Source organism: Oncorhynchus clarkii, chromosome 2 (genome assembly GCF_045791955.1).
Source record: "Oncorhynchus clarkii lewisi isolate Uvic-CL-2024 chromosome 2, UVic_Ocla_1.0, whole genome shotgun sequence".
In the NCBI taxonomy this organism is placed as follows: domain Eukaryota; kingdom Metazoa; phylum Chordata; class Actinopteri; order Salmoniformes; family Salmonidae; genus Oncorhynchus; species Oncorhynchus clarkii.
The window spans coordinates 4,515,238-4,535,237 of NC_092148.1; the positions used below are offsets into that span (position 1 = coordinate 4,515,238).

The window sequence follows — 20,000 nt, forward strand, 5'->3', positions numbered from 1 at the left end:
CTCTATCTCCCACTCTCTCTCTCTCCCTCCCCCGCCCTCTACCTCCCTCCCCCTCTCTCTCTCTCTGTGTTCCCGTGAGTCACTCCTCTTTAAAACTGTTCAGTGTGACTGCAGGCCAAGATTCCACAGTATAAGGAACTGTAAAATCTCACAGAGCGACCGACTGACTGGAATAAAGGCACAAGACATATTTTCCCTTCTTCTTCTTCTTCTTCTTCTTCTTCTTCTTCTTCTTCTTCTTCTATTATAATACAATAGCCAGTGACCAGAATGCTTTGGGACAGCTGATGAGGAGGATATTATTCATAATCAGGGGTTGTAAAAAATAACCCAGGGATGGAAACAAGCTCAGAAAACCTTGAACAACAGTTTAACACACACAGATATTTTCAACACGACGTGAATTCATGAATTATATCCTTATCTCTAAATCACGTTGAATTACAGGCGACTTTTAGAGAGTGAAAGTAATTCTGACAGCTGCCCCCAAAAAACAAAAAAACACACATTATTATAAACTTGTTTTTGTGGCTTCCCTTCTCAATGTTGACTACACTTCCCTTCTCTACGTTGACTACACTTCCCTTCTCTATGTTGACTACACTTCCCTTCTCTACGTTGACTACACTTCCCTTCTCTACGTTGACTACACTTCCCTTCTCTACGTTGACTACACTTCCCTTCTCTACGTTGACTACACTTCCCTTCTCTACGTTGACTACACTTCCCTTCTCTATGTTGACTACACTTCCCTTCTCTACGTTGACTACACTTCCCTTCTCTACGTTGACTACGCTTCCCTTCTCTACGTTGACTACGCTTCCCTTCTCTACGTTGACTACGCTTCCCTTCTCTACGTTGACTACGCTTCCCTTCTCTACGCTTCCCTTCTCTACGTTGACTACGCTTCCCTTCTCTACGTTGACTACGCTTCCCTTCTCTACGTTGACTACACTTCCCTTCTCTACGTTGACTACGCTTCCCTTCTCTACGCTTCCCTTCTCTACGTTGACTACGCTTCCCTTCTCTACGTTTACTACGCTTCCCTTCTCTATGTTGACTACACTTCCCTTCTCTACGTTGACTACACTTCCCTTCTCTACGTTGACTACACTTCCCTTCTCTACGTTGACTACGCTTCCCTTCTCTACGCTTCCCTTCTCTACGTTGACTACGCTTCCCTTCTCTACGTTGACTACGCTTCCCTTCTCTACGTTGACTACGCTTCCCTTCTCTACGTTGACTACGCTTCCCTTCTCTACGTTGACTACGCTTCCCTTCTCTACGTTGACTACGCTTCCCTTCTCTACGTTGACTACACATCCCTTCTCTATGTTGACTACGCTTCCCTTCTCTACGTTGACTACACTTCCCTTCTATACGTTGACTACACTTCCCTTCTCTATGTTGACTACACTTCCCTTCTCTACGCTTCCCTTCTCTATGTTGACTACACTTCCCTTCTCTACGTTGACTACACTTCCCTTCTCTACATTGACTACACTTCCCTTCTCTACGTTGACTACACTTCCCTTCTCTACGCGTCCCTTCTCTACGTTGACTACGCTTCCCTTCTCTACGCTTCCCTTCTCTATGTTGACTACACTTCCCTTCTCTACGCGTCCCTTCTCTAGGCTGACTACGCTTCCCTTCTCTACGCTTCCCTTCTCTATGTTGACTACACTTCCCTTCTCTACGTTGACTACACTTCCCTTCTCTACGCTTCCCTTCTCTACGTTGACTACGCTTCCCTTCTCTACGCTTCCCTTCTCTATGTTGACTACACTTCCCTTCTCTACGTTGACTACACTTCCCTTCTCTATGTTGACTACACTTCCCTTCTCTACGTTGACTACACTTCCCTTCTCTACGTTGACTACACTTCCCTTCTCTACGTTGACTACACTTCCCTTCTCTACGTTGACTACACTTCCCTTCTCTATGTTGACTACACTTCCCTTCTCTACGTTGACTACACTTCCCTTCTCTACGCTTCCCTTCTCTACGTTGACTACGCTTCCCTTCGCTACGCTTCCCTTCTCTACGTTGACTACACTTCCCTTCTCTATGCTTCCCTTCTCTAGGCTGACTACGCTTCCCTTCTCTATGTTGACTACACTTCCCTTCTCTACGTTGACTACACTTCCCTTCTCTACGTTGACTACACTTCCCTTCTCTACGTTGACTACACTTCCCTTCTCTACGCTTCCCTTCTCTACGTTGACTACGCTTCCCTTCTCTACGTTGACTACGCTTCCCTTCTCTACGTTGACTACGCTTCCCTTCTCTACGTTGACTACACTTCCCTTCTCTACGTTGACTACACTTCCCTTCTCTATGTTGACTACACTTCCCTTCTCTACACTTTCTACGTTGACTACACTTCCCTTCTCTACGCTTCCCTTCTCTATGTTGACTACACTTCCCTTCTCTATGCTTCCCTTCTCTAGGCTGACTATGCTTCCCTTCTCTACGTTGACTACACTTCCCTTCTCTACGTTGACTACACTTCCCTTCTCTATGTTGACTACGCTTCCCTTCTCTACGTTGACTACACTTCCCTTCTCTACGCTTCCCTTCTCTATGTTGACTACACTTCCCTTCTCTACGCTTCCCTTCTCTATGTTGACTACACTTCCCTTCTCTACGTTGACTACACTTCCCTTCCCTACGTTGACTACACTTCCCTTCTCTACGTTGACTACACTTCCCTTCTCTACGCTTCCCTTCTCTACGTTGACTACGCTTCCCTTCTCTACGTTGACTACGCTTCCCTTCTCTACGTTGACTACGCTTCCCTTCTCTACGTTGACTACACTTCCCTTCTCTACGTTGACTACACTTCCCTTCTCTATGTTGACTACACTTCCCTTCTCTACACTTCCCTTCTCTACGCTTCCCTTCTCTACGTTGACTACACTTCCCTTCTCTACGCTTCCCTTCTCTATGTTGACTACACTTCCCTTCTCTATGCTTCCCTTCTCTAGGCTGACTATGCTTCCCTTCTCTACGTTGACTACACTTCCCTTCTCTACGTTGACTACACTTCCCTTCTCTATGTTGACTACGCTTCCCTTCTCTACGTTGACTACACTTCCCTTCTCTACGCTTCCCTTCTCTATGTTGACTACACTTCCCTTCTCTACGCTTCCCTTCTCTATGTTGACTACACTTCCCTTCTCTACGTTGACTACACTTCCCTTCCCTACGTTGACTACACTTCCCTTCTCTATGTTGACCAAGCTTCACTTCCCAATTGAAGCTGTCAAAGGTGGGCATTGCAGAGTAACACAGTGATCCAGACAGATCTTCATGAGTCTGAATGACTGATTAGAAACAAGGAAACACAGGAAGCTGACAGGAAACACAGGAACAACAGACAATACTGAAACAACTCTGGTTGATTAGTAACATCTGGACTTGTTGTCTTGACAGTCATTCATTTCTCGACAGACATTTGCTGATCTAGTAGTATTTCTACGTAACAAATTAGCTCTCTACTAAAGTAGGCGTGGATACACACATACACACTCACACAAACACACACCCGCACGTACACACTCACACACACTCACATGTACACACTCACACAAACACACACCCGCACGTACAATGAATGACCCAAACACAGAGTTGTAGTGTCTGTATAACTTGGTAGCCCACAGTAAGACTGCTCTAGGCACGTCAGCAGAATGCTATGCTAGGGATTTTTTTTTTTTTTTACCTTTATTTAACTAGGCAAGTCAGTTAAGAACAAATTCTTATTTTCAATGACGGCCTAGGAACAGTGGGTTAACTGCCTGTTCAGGGGCAGAACGACAGATTTGTACCTTGTCAGCTCGGGGGTTTGAACTTGCAACCTTCCGGTTACTAGTCCAACGGAATGATAGGGCCTAGGGGGAGAATGCTATAATATGCTATGCTATGCTAGGGCCTAGGGTGAGAATGCTATGCTATGCTATGCTAGGGCCTAGGGTGAGAATGCTATGCTATGCTATGCTAGGGCCTAGGAGGAGAATGCTATGCTATGCTAGGGCCTCGGGGGAGAATGCTATGCTATGCTATGCTAGGGCCTCGGGGGAGAATGCTATGCTATGCTATGCTAGGGCCTAGGGGGAGAATGCTATAATATGCTATGCTATGCTAGGGCCTCGGGGGAGAATGCTATGCTATGCTAGGGAATGCTAAGGCCTCAGGGAGAATGCTATGCTATGCTATGTAATAATAGGGCCTGGGGGAAAATGCTATGCTATGTTATGCTAGGGAAGGATAGGGTGTAGAGGGGGAATGCTACGCTATGCTAGGGAATGCTAGGATCTAGGGGGAGGATGCTATGCTATGATAGGGAATGATAGGGCCTAGGGGGATGATGCTATGCTATGGTAGGGAATGATAGGGCCTAGGGGGATGATGCTATGCTATGCTAGGGAATGATAGATCCTCAGCAAACAGTAGACTTCAGATTCTAGTAGGGTGAGGCCGGGTGCTGCAGACTGTTCTAGTGCCCTCGCCAATTTGTTGAAATATATGTTGAAGAGGGTGGGGCTTAAGCTGCATCCCTGTCTAACCCCACGGCCCTCTGGGAAGAAATGTGTGTGTTTTTGCCTATTTTAATTTGACATTTGCTCAGTACATTGTTTTCATTGAGGAAATGTACGAGTCTGCTGTTAATGATAATGCAGAGGATTTTCCCAAGTTTGCTGTTGACGCATATCCCACGGTAGTTATTGGGGTCAAATGTGTCTCCACTTTTGTGGATTGGGGTGATCAGTCCTTGGTTCCAAATATTGGGGAAGATGCCAGAGCTAAGGATGATGTTAAAGAGTTTTAGTATAGCCAATTGGAATTTGTTGTCTGTATATTTGATCATTTCATTGAGGATACCATCAACACCACAGGCCTTTTTGGGTTGGAGGGTTTTTATTTTGTCCTGTAGTTCATTCAATGTAATTGGAGAATCCAGTGGGTTCTGTAATCCAGTGTGTTCTGGAATCCAGTGGGTTCTGGAATCCAGTGTGTTCTGTAATCCAGTGGGTTCTGTAATCCAGTGGGTTCTGGAATCCAGTGTGTTCTGTAATCCAGTGTGTTCTGGAATCCAGTGGGTTCTGGTCGTCTTTAATAGTTGATTCTAAGATCTGTATTTGATCATGTATATGTTCTTGCTTGTTTGTTCTTTGTTATAGAGACAAAAAGATTGGAGAAGGGGTTTACCCATACATCTCCATTTTGGATAGATAATTCTTCGTGTTGTTGTTTGTTTAGTGTTTTCCAATTTTCCCAGAAGTGGTTAGAGTCTATGGTTTCTTCAATTACATTGAGCTGATTTCTGACGTGCTGTTCCTTCTTTTTCCGTAGTGTATTTCTGTATTGTTTTAGTGATTCACCATAATGAAGGCGTAGACTCAGGTTTCCTCCTCTCCTCTCTCTCCCTCTCTTCTTCTCTCTCCCATCTCCTGTCTCTCTCTCCCTCTCTTCTTCTCTCTCCCATCTCCTGTCTCTCTCTCTCCCTCTCTTCTTCTCTCTCCCATCTCCTGTCTCTCTCTCCTTCTCTCTCCTTCTCTCTCCTGTCTCTCTCTCTCTTCTTCTCTCTCCCATCTCCTATCTCTCTCTCTCCATCTCTTCTTCTCTCTCCCATCTCCTGTCTCTCGCTCTCTCATTCTCTCTCCCATCTCCTGTGTCTCTCTCTCCTGTCTCTCTCTATCTTTCTATACAATCTGTGCAGTAGTAAAACTGACTATCCTACCGATCCTCGACTTCGGCGATGTCATCTACAAAATTGCTTCCAACACTCTACTCAGCAAACTGGATGCAGTTTATCATAGTGCCATCCGTTTTGTCACTAAAGCACCTTATACCACCCACCACTGCGACTTGTATGCTCTAGTCGGCTGGCCCTCGCTACATATTCGTCGCCAGACCCACTGGCTTCAGGTCATCTACAAGTCCATGCTAGGTAAAGCTCCGCCTTATCTCAGTTCACTGGTTACGATGGCAACACCCATCCGTAGCACGCGCTCCAGCAGGTGTATCTCACTGATCATCCCTAAAGCCAACACCTCATTTGGCCGCCTTTCGTTCCAGTTCTCTGCTGCCTGTGACTGGAACGAATTGCAAAAATCGCTGAAGTTGGAGACTTTTATCTCCCTCACCAACTTCAAACATCTGCTATCTGAGCAGCTAACCGATCGCTGCAGCTGTACATAGTCTATTGGTAAATAGCCCACCCATTTTCACCTACCTCATCCCCATACTGTTTTTATTTATTTATTTTTCTGCTCTTTTGCACACCAATATCTCTACCTGTACATAACCATCTGATCATTTATCACTCCAGTGTTAATCTGCATAATTGTAATTATTTGCCTACCTCCTCATGCCTTTTGCACACAATGTATATATAGACTCCCCTTTTTTCTACTGTGTTATTGACTTGTTAATTGTTTACTCCATGTGTAACTCTGTGTTGTCTGTTCACACTGCTTTGCTTTATCTTGGCCAGGTCGCAGTTGCAAATGAGAACTTGTTCTCAACTAGCCTACCTGGTTAAATAAAGGTGTTCTCAACTAGCCTACCTGGTTAAATAAAGGTGTTCTCAACTGGCCTACCTGGTTAAATAAAGGTGTTCTCAACTGGCCTACCTGGTTAAATAAAGGTGTTCTCAACTAGCCTACCTGGTTAAATAAAGGTGTTCTCAACTGGCCTACCTGGTTAAATAAAGGTGTTCTCAACTGGCCTACCTGGTTAAATAAAGGTGTTCTCAACTAGCCTACCTGGTTAAATAAAGGTGTTCTCAACTGGCCTACCTGGTTAAATAAAGGTGTTCTCAACTGGCCTACCTGGTTAAATAAAGGTGTTCTCAACTAGCCTACCTGGTTAAATAAAGGTGTTCTCAACTAGCCTACCTGGTTAAATAAAGGTGTTCTCAACTGGCCTACCTGGTTAAATAAAGGTGTTCTCAACTAGCCTACCTGGTTAAATAAAGGTGTTCTCAACTGGCCTACCTGGTTAAATAAAGGTGTTCTCAACTGGCCTACCTGGTTAAATAAAGGTGTTCTCAACTAGCCTACCTGGTTAAATAAAGGTGTTCTCAACTGGCCTACCTGGTTAAATAAAGGTGTTCTCAACTAGCCTACCTGGTTAAATAAAGGTGTTCTCAACTGGCCTACCTGGTTAAATAAAGGTGTTCTCAACTAGCCTACCTGGTTAAATAAAGGTGTTCTCAACTAGCCTACCTGGTTAAATAAAGGTGTTCTCAACTGGCCTACCTGGTTAAATAAAGGTGTTCTCAACTAGCCTACCTGGTTAAATAAAGGTGTTCTCAACTGGCCTACCTGGTTAAATAAAGGTGTTCTCAACTGGCCTACCTGGTTAAATAAAGGTGTTCTCAACTAGCCTACCTGGTTAAATAAAGGTGTTCTCAACTGGCCTACCTGGTTAAATAAAGGTGAAATAAAAAAAAATATAAAAAAAAAGAAAGAAATAAAAAAGTAGCATGTGGCTGAGATGTTTCTGCTTTGAGTAAAGCACAGACAGGAAACCACATGTCTGAGATCTCCTGCAAGGCCCCACAGGTCCCACACTACACCACACTACACTGTCTCCCTCGACCTCTACCTCTACCTCTCAAAGGGCTGGAGGAGATAGGGCCCACACTATTCTACACTGTCTACCTCTACCTCTCACAGGGCTGGAGGAGATAGGGCCCACACTATTCTACACTGTCTCCCTCTACCTCTCACAGGGCTTGAGGAGATAGAGCCCACACTATTCTACATTTGTCTCTCTCTACCTTACTCCCACAGTAAGGGTATTAGATGAATTGACTGATACAGTAGGTACAGTATGTAAGGTACTCACTAACAGAATAAGGGTATTAGATGAATTGACTGATACAGTAGGTACAGTATGTAAGGTACTCACTAACAGAATAAGGGTATTAGATGAATTGACTGATACAGTAGGTATGTAAGGTACTCACTAACAGAATAAGGGTATTAGATCAATTGACTGATACAGTAGGTGTGAGAAGGTACTCACCGGGAGCGAAGGCCAGGTTATCGTTACACTCCTCCTCAGTACAGGAGCAAATGTACAACGGTCCTCCAGAGCTCTTCTTCTCTTTCATGGTACACATAGAGCTGTTGTAGTCATCCAGCTCGATGCCGTACAGAGGCTTGGAGGGGTCATGACACAGAGTCTCGATGCTGTAGTTACTGTCATTCTTCCTCCTGGAGATAACGGGAGATAAATGGAGATAATGGAAAGAGAGAGAGAGACAGACACACAAACATGCACAGACACACACAAACAGAGAGATCGTAAGACACACAGACAGAGAGACAGAAACTGACACAGACAGAGAGACAGACACAGACAGAGAGACTGACACAGACAGAGAGACTGACAGAGACACCCCCTCTCCACTTTAATCCTACCAGATGGAGACTGACCCAGACCCCCCCCCCCCCTCTCCACCGTAATCCTACCACATGCAGACTGACCCAGACCCCCCCCCCCCCCCCTCTCCACCGTAATCCTACCAGATGGAGAATGACCCAGCCCCCCCCCCCCCCCCCTCTCCACTGTAATCCTACCAGATGGAGACTGACACAGACCCCCCCCCCCCCCCTCCACCGTAATCCTACCAGATGCAGACTGACCCAGACCCCCCCCCCCCCTCTCCACTATAATCCTACCAGATGGAGACTTACACAGACCCCCCCCCCCCCTCTCCACTATAATCCTACCAGATGCAGACTGACCCCCCCCTCTCCACTGTAATCCTACCAGATGCAGACTGACCCAGACACCCCCCCCCCTCTCCACTGTAATCCTACCAGATGCAGACTGACCCAGACCCCCCCCCCCCCCCTCCACTTTAATCCTACCAGATGGAGACTGACCCAGACCCCCCCCCCCCCTCCACTATAATCCTACCAGATGCAGACTGACCCCCCCACCCTCTCCACCGTAATCCTACCAGATGCAGACTGACCCAGACCCCCCCTCTCCACTGTAATCCTACCAGATGCAGACTGACCCAGACCCCCCCCCCCCCCTCTCTCTCCACTGTAATCCTACCAGATGCAGACTGACCCAGACCCCCCCCTCTCCACTGTAATCCTACCAGATGCAGACTGACCCCCCCCCCCCCCCCCCCCTCTCCACTGTAATCCTACCAGATGCAGACTGACCCCCCCCCCCCCCCACCGTAATCCTACCAGATGGCGATGCAGACTTCCTGCTCCAGACGACAGATGGAGGTGATGGAGCAGTTCGAGAGGCAGCTTCCTGTTCCGTTGCAGGATGAAGACTCCACGTCACAGAACTTACACAACTTGTTGAGACTGAAGGACGGCTGGAACATCCCATCTGGAGAAAGACAACCAATCAAATTCAATATGTTAGTCATTCAATCAATCGATTCATATTATGTAACTACAGTGGGGCAAAAAAGTATTTAGTCAGCCACCAATTGTGCAAGTTCTCCCACTTAAAAAGATGAGACAGGCCTGTAATTTTCATCATAGGTACACTTCAACTATGACAGACAAAATGAGAATGTTATCAGTATAAAAGACACCTGTCCACAACCTCAAACAGTCACACTCCAAACTCCACTATGGCCAAGACCAAAGAGCTGTCAAAGGACACCAGAAACAAAATTGTAGACCTGCACCAGGCTGGGAAGACTGAATCTGCAATAGGTAAGTAGCTTTGTTTGAAGAAATCAACTGTGGGAGCAATTATTAGGAAATGGAAGACTTACAAGAACACTGATAATCTCCCTCGATCTGGGGCTCCACACTCCCCTGGAGTGGCCTAGCCAGTCTCCAGATCTCAACCACATAGAAAATCTTTGGAGGGAGTTGAAAGTCTGTGTTGCCCAGCAACAGCCCCAAAACATCACTGCTCTAGAGGAGATCTGCATGGAGGAATGGGCCAAAATACCAGCAACAGTGCGTGGAAACCTTGTGAAGACTTACAGAAAACGTTTGACCTCTGTCATTGCCAACAAAGGGTATATAACAAAGTATTGAGATAAACGTTTGTTATTGACCAAATACTTATTTTCCACCATAATTTGCAAATAAATTCATTAAAAATCCTACAACGTGATTTTCTGGATTTTTTTTCTCATTATGTCTTTCATAGTTGATGTGTACCTATGATGAAAATTACAGGCCTCTCTCATCTTTTGCACAATTGGTGGCTGACTAAATACTTTTTTGCCCCACTGTATATTGCTTTTCACACAAAAACACACATCACTAAGTGATGAACAGTAACCCCCCTCCTCAATCACAGGGGTGAACTGCATGCCAGTAATCATTTTTACATTTTGAGTCATTTAGCAGACGTTCTTATCCAGAGCAATTTACAGTAAGTGAGTGTTTCCATGTCCCTATTTGTTCATGCCAGTCCTCCCGTGCGAATTGAACTCACAACCCGGGTGTCATCGCTCTACCAACTGAGCCACGTGGGATCGGTCTGCTCCAGCATGTCTTTCTCTGAAGCTGATCTCTATCTGCTCTCCGCTCCCTGACCTGTTGAGGCCTGCCTTGTCCTGACAAACCTCTGGTCTATCTGACTGTGTGGTCCTGACTGACTGACTGTGAGTACCTGACTGACTGACTGTGAGTTCCTGACTGACTGACTGTGAGTTCCTGACTGACTGACTGACTGACTGACTGAGTTCCTGGCAGACTGACTGTGAGTTCCTGACTGACTGACTGAGTTCCTGACTGACTGACTGCGAGTTCCTGACTGACTGACTGTGAGTTCCTGGCTGACTGACTGTGAGTTCCTGACTGACTAAGTTCCTGAGTTCCTGACTGACTGACTGTGAGTTCCTGACTGACTGACTGTGAGTTCCTGGCTGACTGAATGTGAGTTCCTGACTGACTGACTGAGTTCCTGACAGACTGACTGTGAGTTCCTGACTGACTGACTGACTGACTGTGAGTTCCTGACTGACTGACTGACTGACTGTGAGTTCCTGACTGACTGTGAGTTCCTGACTGCACGCTAACTGAAGCCACAGAACCACTGAGCCTTGTTTTGTGGTAAAGGAGCCCTTCACTCAGCACCAGTAAAGACATATAAAAGTCACTAACACAGAGAACAGTCAGTCAGTCTGTATCGTATCTGTATATCGATAGACACAGAGAACAGTCAGTCAGTCTGTATCGTATCTGTATATCGATAGACACAGAGAACAGTCAGTCAGTCTGTATCGTATCTGTATACCGATAGACACAGAGAACAGTCTGTATCATATCTGTATATCGATAGACACAGAAAACAGTCAGTCAGTCTGTATCATATCTATACATCGACAGACACAGGAATCTCTACAGAGCATTTAGTATTGAGGGCAGCAGACCACAGAGTCTATCCAGTCTGAGTTCTGACATCAAATGACTGGTGTGTGTGTGTGTGTGTGTGTGTGTGTGTGTGTGTGTGTGTGTGTGTGTGTGTGTGTGTGTGTGTGTGTGTGTGTGTGTGTGTGTTATCTGATCCCCGCTCCATCCTCCAGGTTATCTGATCCCCGCTCCATCCTCCAGGTTATCCACTTCACAGGAGGCAGGCCTCATGTACCTCTCAGACACATAGTGTCCAGTCTAACTGAGAGTCATCCACCCAACCAGAGACCTGTCCTGTCTAACTGAGAGTCATCAACCCAACCAGAGACCTGTCCAGTCTAACTGAGAGTCATCCACCCACCCAGCCAGAGGCCTGTCCAGTCTAACTGAGTCGTCCACCCAGCCAGAGACCTGTCCAGTCTAACTGAGAGTCATCCAGCCACCCAGCCAGAGGCCTGTCCAGTCTAACTGAGAGTCGTCCAGCCAGCCAGAGGCCTGTCCAGTCTAACTGAGAGTCATCCACCCACCCAGTCAGAGACCTGTCCAGTCTAACTGAGAGTCGTCCACCCAGCCAGAGGCCTGTCCAGTCTAACTGAGAGTTGTCCACCCACCCAGCCAGAGGCCTGTCCAACTGAGAGTTGTCAACCCAGCCAGCCAGACACCTGTCCAGTCTAACTGAGAGTTGTCCACCCAGCCAGAGACCTGTCCAGTCTAACTGAGAGTCGTCCACCCAGCCAGAGGCCTGAACCGGCTAAATACCATCACGTAGATACTAAAGGGTCGGCTGAAAGTGAGTGACTGAGGCTCAGCGCTGAGGGACTGAACTGTTGTATATTTTGTGGGATTCTGTTGGTAAACGGTAAGTGTGCACGTTTCCGTTAGTAAGCCACACAGCTATCCTGTCTAGACGGTACACAGCACAGGTTCACGTGGTACGTGGGTCATGACCACAGCTGCTCAAACACTTTCTCAGGACCGCCCTCTGTTCTGATTGGGCCGTTCTGAACTGGTTCCTTGTGCAGTATGTGTGTGTTCTTAGGACCGCCCTCTGTTCTGATTGGGCCGTTCTGAACTGGCTGCAGTATGTGTGTGTTCTTAGGACCGCCCTCTGTTCTGATTGGGCCGTTCTGAACTGGCTCCTTGTGCAGTATGTGTGTGTTCTTAGGACCGCCCTCTGTTCTGATTGGGCCGTTCTGAACTGGCTCCTTGGGCAGTATGTGTGTGTTCTTAGGACCGCCCTCTGTTCTGATTGGGCCGTTCTGGGCCGTTCTGATTGGGCCGTTCTGAACTGGCTCCTTGCAGTATGTGTGTGTTCTTAGGACCGCCCTCTGTTCTGATTGGGCCGTTCTGAACTGGCTCCTTGGGCAGTATGTGTGTGTTCTTAGGACCGCCCTCTGTTCTGAATGGGCCTTTCTGAACTGGCTCCTTGGGCAGCATGTGTGTGAGAGAAAGAGCTTGTGGTTTTGTGCAAGAGTGAAAGTTGGAGAAAGATTCAGTATCTACGTGGGTGCTTGCATGCATTAGTGTGTTTCAGTGTGTGTTGACGCTTGTGCATGGTCTGGTGGCAGCCTGTCCTCCCTCCCTGCTCCTGTGTCTCTCCTGATAAGCACCCTCGCCAGCCTGCCTCTGTCTGGCACAGCCTGCAGCTGGCCCACTGAAACACCTTGGAAAGAGAAAGGAGAGAGAGCGTGTGTGTGTGTGTGTGTGTGTGTGTGTGTGTGTGTGTGTGTGTGTGTGTGTGTGTGTGTGTGTGTGTGCCACTGTGTAATTATTTGTCATTGGCACTGTGAGTGGTGTATCCACAGCCAAGGCTGCCAAGTAATAATGAATACTGAATTAATAAATACTGAACTAATGAATACTGAATTAATGAATACTGAACTAATGAATACTGAATTAATGAATACTGAACTAATGAATACTGAATTAATAAATACTGAACTATTTAACTAATGAATTACTCCTTCTCCTAATCCGCTATAATATCCTTATTTCCTCTCCACTTATTGGCTCTCTCCCCTTTCCTCTCCTCTTATTGGCTCTCTCCCCTTTCCTCTCCTCTTATTGGCTCTCTTGCCCTTTCCTCTCCTCTTATTGGCTCTCTTGCCCTTTCCTCTCCTCTTATTGGCTCTTTCCACCTTTCCTCTCCTCTTATTGGCTCTCTCCCTCTTTCTTCTCCTCTTATTGGCTCTTTCCACCTTTCCTCTCCTCTTATTGGCTCTCTCCCTCTTTCCTCTCCTCTTATTGGCTCGCTCCCCTTTCCTCTCCTCTTATTGGCTCTCTCCCTAATCCTCTCCTCTTATTGGCTCTCTCCCCTTTCCTCTCCTCTTATTGGCTCTCTCCCCCTTTCCTCTCCTCTTACTGGCTCTCTCCCTCTTTCTTCTCCTCTTATTGGCTCTCTCCCTCTTTCCACTCCTCTTATTGGCTCTCTTGCCCTTTCCTCTCCTCTTATTGGCTCTCTCCACTTTCCTCTCCTCTTATTGGCTCTCTCCCCCTTTCCTCTCCTCTTATTGGCTCTCTCCCCTTTCCTCTCCTCTTATTGGCTCTCTCCCTCTTTCTTCTCCTCTTATTGGCTCTCTCCCTCTTTCTTCTCCTCTTATTGGATCTCTCCCCCTTTCCTCTCCTCTTATTGGCTCTCTCCCTCTTTCTTCTCCTCTTATTGGCTCTCCCCTTTCCTCTCCTCTTATTGGCTCTCTCCCCTTATTGGCTTCTCCCTCCTCTCCTCTCTCTCTCTCCCCTTTCCTCTCCTCTTATTGGCTCTCTCTCCTATTGGCTCTCTCCCTCTTTCTTCTCATTGGCTCTTTCCACCTTTCCTCTCCTCTTATTGGCTCTCCCTATTGGCTCTCTCCCCCTCTTTCTTCTCCTCTTATTGGCTCTCTCCCCCTTTCCTCTCCTCTTATTGGCTCTCTCCCTCTTTCTTCTCCTCTTATTGGCTCTCTCCCCCTTTCCTCTCCTCTTATTGGCTCTCTCCCTCTTTCTTCTCTCTTATTGGCTCTCTCCCCTTTCCTCTCCTCTTATTGGCTCTCTCCCCTTTCCTCTCCTCTTATTGGCTCTCTCCCTATCCTCTCCTCTTATTGGCTCTCTCCCCTTTCCTCTCCACTTATTGGCTCTCTCCCTCTTTCCTCTCCTCTTATTGGCTCTCTCCCCTTTCCTCTCCTCTTATTGGCTCTCTCCCTAATCCTCTCCTCTTATTGGCTCTCTCCCTCTTTCCTCTCCCCTTATTGGCTCTCTCCCCCTTTCCTCTCCTCTTACGGGCTCTCTCCACATTTCCTCTCCTCTTATTGGCTCTCTCCCTCTTTCCTCTCCTCTTATTGGCTCTCTCCCCTTTCCTCTCCTCTTATTGGCTCTCTCCCTCTTTCTTCTCCTCTTATTGGCTCTCTCCCTCTTTCTTCTCCTCTTATTGGATCTCTCCCCCTTTCCTCTCCTCTTATTGGCTCTCTCCCTCTTTCTTCTACTCTTATTGGCTCTCTCCCTCTTTCTTCTCCTCTTATTGGCTCTCTCCCCCTTTCCTCTCCTCTTATTGGCTCTCTCCCCCTTTCCTCTCCTCTTATTGGCTCTCTCCCTCTTTCTTCTCCTCTTATTGGCTCTCTCCCCCTTTCCTCTCCTCTTATTGGCTCTCTCCCTCTTTCTTCTCCTCTTATTAGCTCTCTCCCTCTCCTCTCCTCTTATTGGCTCTCTCCCCCTTTCATCTCCTCTTATTGGCTCTCTCCCTCTTTCTTCTCCTCCTATTGGCTCTCTCCCTCTTTCTTCTCCTCTTATTGGCTCTCTCTTTCTTCTCCTCTTATTGGCTCTCTCCCCCTTTCCTCTCCTCTTATTGGCTGTCTCCCCTTTCCTCTCCTCTTACTGGCTCTCTCCCCCTTTCCTCTTATTAGCTCTCTCCCTCTCCTCTCCTCTTATTGGATCTCTCCCTCTTTCCTCTCCTCTTATTGGCTCTCTCCCCTTTTCTCTCCTGTTATTAGCTCTATCCCCTTTCCTCTACTCTTATTGGCTCTCTCCCCCTTTCCTTTCCCATAAATCTTTATTTCCTCTCCTTTTCTGTCTCTCTCCCTCTTTCTCCCAAACGAGGAAGGAATACAACAGGGCAGGATGCATGTCATCATCCCTCCACATTCCCTCATAGAGAGAGTACAGCCCAGGACGGAGGCCTGATCCCTGGGAGGCCAGGCCACTGAGGGGGCCTCTAGTCCGGGTTCATTCATAATGACTCCAACAGGGGAAGGGAGTGGGCTGAAGGAGACATGACACAGAGCCTGTTAACTAATCACATATGGGCCAGGCTGAGAGGAGGCTGGTGGTGGGGTCTGGGATTGGGACTGGTAACTTAAGGAATGAGTTTGTCAGCTTGACAGCTGGATGTGGCAGTCAGGTAGAGGGGAAGCTAGAACTGTCTGTCTGTCAGAGACAGTCAGGTAGAGGGGAAGTTAGTACTGTCTGTCTGCCAGAGACAGTCAGGTAGAGAGGAAGCTAGTACTGTCTGTCTGTCAGAGACAGTCTGGTAGAGGGGAAGTTAGTACTGTCTGTCAGAGACAGCCAGGTAGAGAGGAAGCTAGTACTGTATGTCAGAGACAGTCAGGTAGAGAGGATGTTAGTACTGTCTGTCAGAGACAGTCAAGTAGAGGGGTCTGTCAGAGACAGCCAGGTAGAGAGGAAGCTAGTACTATCTGTCAGAGACAGTCAGGTAGAGGGGAAGTTAGTACTGTCTGTCTGTCAGAGACAGTCTGGTAGAGGGGAAGTTAGTACTGTCTGTCAGAGACAGTCAGGTAGAGGGGTCTGTCAGAGACAGTCAGGTAGAGGGGAAGCTAGTACTGTCTGTCTATCAGAGACAGTCTGGTAGAGAGGAAGCTAGAACTGTCTGTCTGTCAGAGACAGTCTGGTAGAGGGGATGTTAGTACTGTCTGACTGTCAGAGACAGTCTGGTAGAGGGGAAGTTGGTACTGTCTGTCAGAGACAGCCAGGTAGAGAGGAAGCTAATACTGTCTGTCTGTCAGAGACAGTCTGGTAGAGGGGAAGTTGGTACTGTCTGTCAGAGACAGTCAGGTAGAGGGGATTTTAGTACTGTCTGTCAGAGACAGTCAGGTCATCCTGTCTGGGTTGGCGCCCCCCCCCCCCCCCCTTGGGTTGTGCCGCCGTGGCGGAGGTCTTTGTGGGCTATACTCAGCCTTGTCTCAGGATGGTAAGTTGGTGGTTGAAGATATCCCTCTAGTGGTGTGGGGGCTGTGCTTTGGCAAAGTGGGTGGGGTTATATCCTTCCTGTTTGGCCCTGTCCGGGGGTGTCCTCGGAGTGGGCCACAGTGTCTCCTGACCCCTCCTGTCTCAGCCTCCAGTATTTATGCTGCAGTAGTTTATGTGTCGGGTGGCTAGGGTCAGTTTGTTATATCTGGAGTACTTCTCCTGTCCTATTCGGTGTCCTGTGTGAATCTAAGTGTGCGTTCTCTAATTCTCTCCTTCTCTCTTTCTCTCTCTCGGAGGACCTGAGCCCTAGGACCATGGCCCAGGACTACCTGACATGATGACTCCTTGCTGTCCCCAGTCCACCTGGCTGTGCTGCTGCTCCAGTTTCAACTGACCTGAGCCCTAGGACCATGCCCCAGGAATACCTGACATGATGACTCCTTGCTGTCCCCAGTCCACCTGACTGTGCTGCTGCTCCAGTTTCAACTATTCTGCCTTATTATTATTCGACCATGCTGGTCATTTATGAACATTTGAACATCTTGACCATGTTTTGTTATAATCTCCACCCGGCACAGCCAGAAGAGGACTGGCCACCCCACATAGCCTGGTTCCTCTCTAGGTTTCTTCCTAGGTTTTGGCCTTTCTAGGGAGTTTTTCCTAGCCACCGTGCTTCTACACCTGCATTGCTTGCTGTTTGGGGTTTTAGGCTGGGTTTCTGTACAGCACTTTGAGATATCAGCTGATGTACGAAGGGCTATATAAATAAATTTGATTTGATTTGATTTGATTTGAGGTAGAGGGGAAGCTAGCAATGTCTGTCAGAGACAGTCAGGTAGAGGGGATGTTAGTACTGTCTGTCAGAGACAGTCAGGTAGAGGGGAAGCTAGCAATGTCTGTCAGAGACAGTCAGGTAGAGGGGATGTTAGTACTGTCTGTCAGAGACAGCCAGGTAGAGGGGAAGCTAGCAATGTCTGTCAGAGACAGTCTAGTAGAGGGGATGTTAGTACTGTCTGTCAGGCAGTCAGTTAGAGGGGAAGTTAGTACTGTCTGGTCTTTCCTTTCCAAAGCCACTCCTCACAGAGACATGGAGGTAAATGGAGATAAATTAAACACTCCTCACAGAGACATGGATATAAATGGAGGTAAATTAAACACTCCTCACAGAGACATGGATATAAATGGAGGTAAATTAAAAACTCCTCACAGAGACATGGAGGTAAATTAAACACTCCTCACAGAGACATGGATATAAATGGAGGTAAATTAAACACTCCTCACAGAGACATGGATATAAATGGAGGTAAATTAAACACTCCTCACAGAGACATGGATATAAATGGAGGTAAATTAAACACTCCTCACAGAGACATGGATATAAATGGAGGTAAATTAAACACTCCTCACAGAGACATGGAGGTAAATTAAACACTCCTCACAGAGACATGGAGGTAAATGGAGGTAAATTAAACACTCCTCACAGAGACATGGAGGTAAATTAAACACTCCTCACAGAGACATGGAGGTAAATTAAACACTCCTCACAGAGACATGGAGGTAAATTAAACACTCCTCACAGAGACATGGACAGATGTGGAAGTGAATAAAACAATGGAGGTGAAGAATGTCCTTCCCTGTCATGTTTCCTCCCAGAAACCAAAACATCCTGTTTGAGCCTCAAAATATACAACATCAACCAACTGCATCAGGAGGCATGTTTTTATTTAACCAGGCAAGTCAGTTAAGAACAAATTCTTATTTTCAATGACGGTCTACCGGGGGAACAGTGGGTTAACTGCCTTGTTCAGGGGAACAGTGGGTTAACTGCCTTGTTCAGGGGAACAGTGGGTTAACTGCCTTGTTCAGGGGAACAGTGGGTTAACTGCCTTGTTCAGGGGAACAGTGGGTTAACTGCCTTGTTCAGGGGAACAGTGGGTTAACTGCCTTGTTCAGGGGAACAGTGGGTTAACTGCCTTGTTCAGGGGAACAGTGGGTTAACTGCCTTGTTCAGGGGAACAGTGGGTTAACTGCCTTGTTCAGGGGAACAGTGGGTTAACTGCCTTGTTCAGGGGAACAGTGGGCTAACTGCCTTGTTCAGGGGAACAGTGGGTTAACTGCCTTGTTCAGGGGAACAGTGGGTTAACTGCCTTGTTCAGGGGAACAGTGGGTTAACTGCCTTGTTCAGGGGAACAGTGGGTTAACTGCCTTGTTCAGGGGAACAGTGGGTTAACTGCCTTGTTCAGGGGAACAGTGGGTTAACTGCCTTGTTCAGGGGAACAGTGGGTTAACTGCCTTGTTCAGCAGAACAGTGGGTTAACTACCAGGCAGATAGTGAATATACCACATCACAGAGACTCACAGCAGGGGTTAGGGGAATAGTCACATTCCCCCTGACTGTCACCTATAAACTGACAGGGACACCAGGCTGGAGAGGAGAGGACTCACATTCCCCCTGACTGTCACCTACACTGACAGGGACACCAGGCTGGAGAGGAGTCACATTCCCCCTGACTGTCACCTACACTGACAGGGACACCAGGCTGGAGAGGAGAGGAGTCACATTCCCCCTGACTGTCACCTACACTGACAGGGACACCAGGCTGGAGAGGAGAGGAGTCACCTTCCCCCTGACTGTCACCTAAACGCTCCCCTTCATCTACTAAAATATATCTCTGCCCCTCTGATTCCACCATCTCCCTCTCTAACTCTCCCTCCTCATACTGTCTTGCCCTGTCTCCCCCTCTAACTCTCCCCCCTCATACAGTCTTGCCCTGTCTCCCTCTCTAACTCTCCCTCCTCATACTGTCTTGCCCTGTCTCCCCCTCTAACTCTCCCTCCTCATACTGTCTTGCCCTATCTCCCCCTCTAACTCTCCCTCCTCATACTGTCTTGCCCTATCTCCCCCTCTAACTCTCCCTCCTCATACTGTCTTGCCCTATCTCCCCCTCTAACTCTCCCTCCTCATACTGTCTTGCCCTATCTCCCCCTCTAACTCTCCCTCCTCATACTGTCTTGCCCTATCTCCCCCTCTAACTCTCCTCCTCATACTGTCTTGCCCTGTCTCCCACTCTAACTCTCCCTCCTCATACTGTCTTGCCCTATCTCCCCCTCTAACTCTCCCCCTCCACTGTTCTCTTTCCCCTCCTGAAAGATATCTCCCTCTTCGACTCCCCTCTCTGTATCTCTCTCCCTAAAAACCTCTGTCCAGGCGTAAGGGCTCAATGAGGTGACACACCGCTAACCATCAATATTTTAGGAGGAGGAGACGGAGGGGGTTGATATCTGTCTCTCCCACCCCCTCTGACTCCCCTCTAAAACCCTGTCCAGGCGTGAGGGCTCGATGAGACGAGTCATGAGGGGATGACCTTTGCACTGGTAGAAAAAAAGGGTTCCAAAAGGATTCTTCGGCTGTCCCCATAAGAGAACCCTTTTTGGTTCCAGGTAGAACCCTTTTTGGTTCCA

At 47.6% G+C, this 20,000-nt stretch overlaps 1 protein-coding gene across 2 annotated transcripts in view; it reads right to left on the bottom strand.

The window, feature by feature from the left end:
- LOC139419458 (TGF-beta receptor type-2-like) overlaps positions 1-20,000 on the bottom strand; it is a 60,256-nt gene that overhangs the window by 34,599 nt on the left and 5,657 nt on the right. For both annotated transcript variants that reach the window (XM_071169416.1, XM_071169407.1), the window contains exons 2-3: positions 9,222-9,372; positions 8,038-8,228 (exon numbers count right to left, since the gene is read on the bottom strand). In XM_071169416.1, the coding sequence (XP_071025517.1) occupies positions 8,038-8,228; positions 9,222-9,372 (342 nt within the window). The remainder of the gene's footprint in view (positions 1-8,037; positions 8,229-9,221; positions 9,373-20,000) is intronic.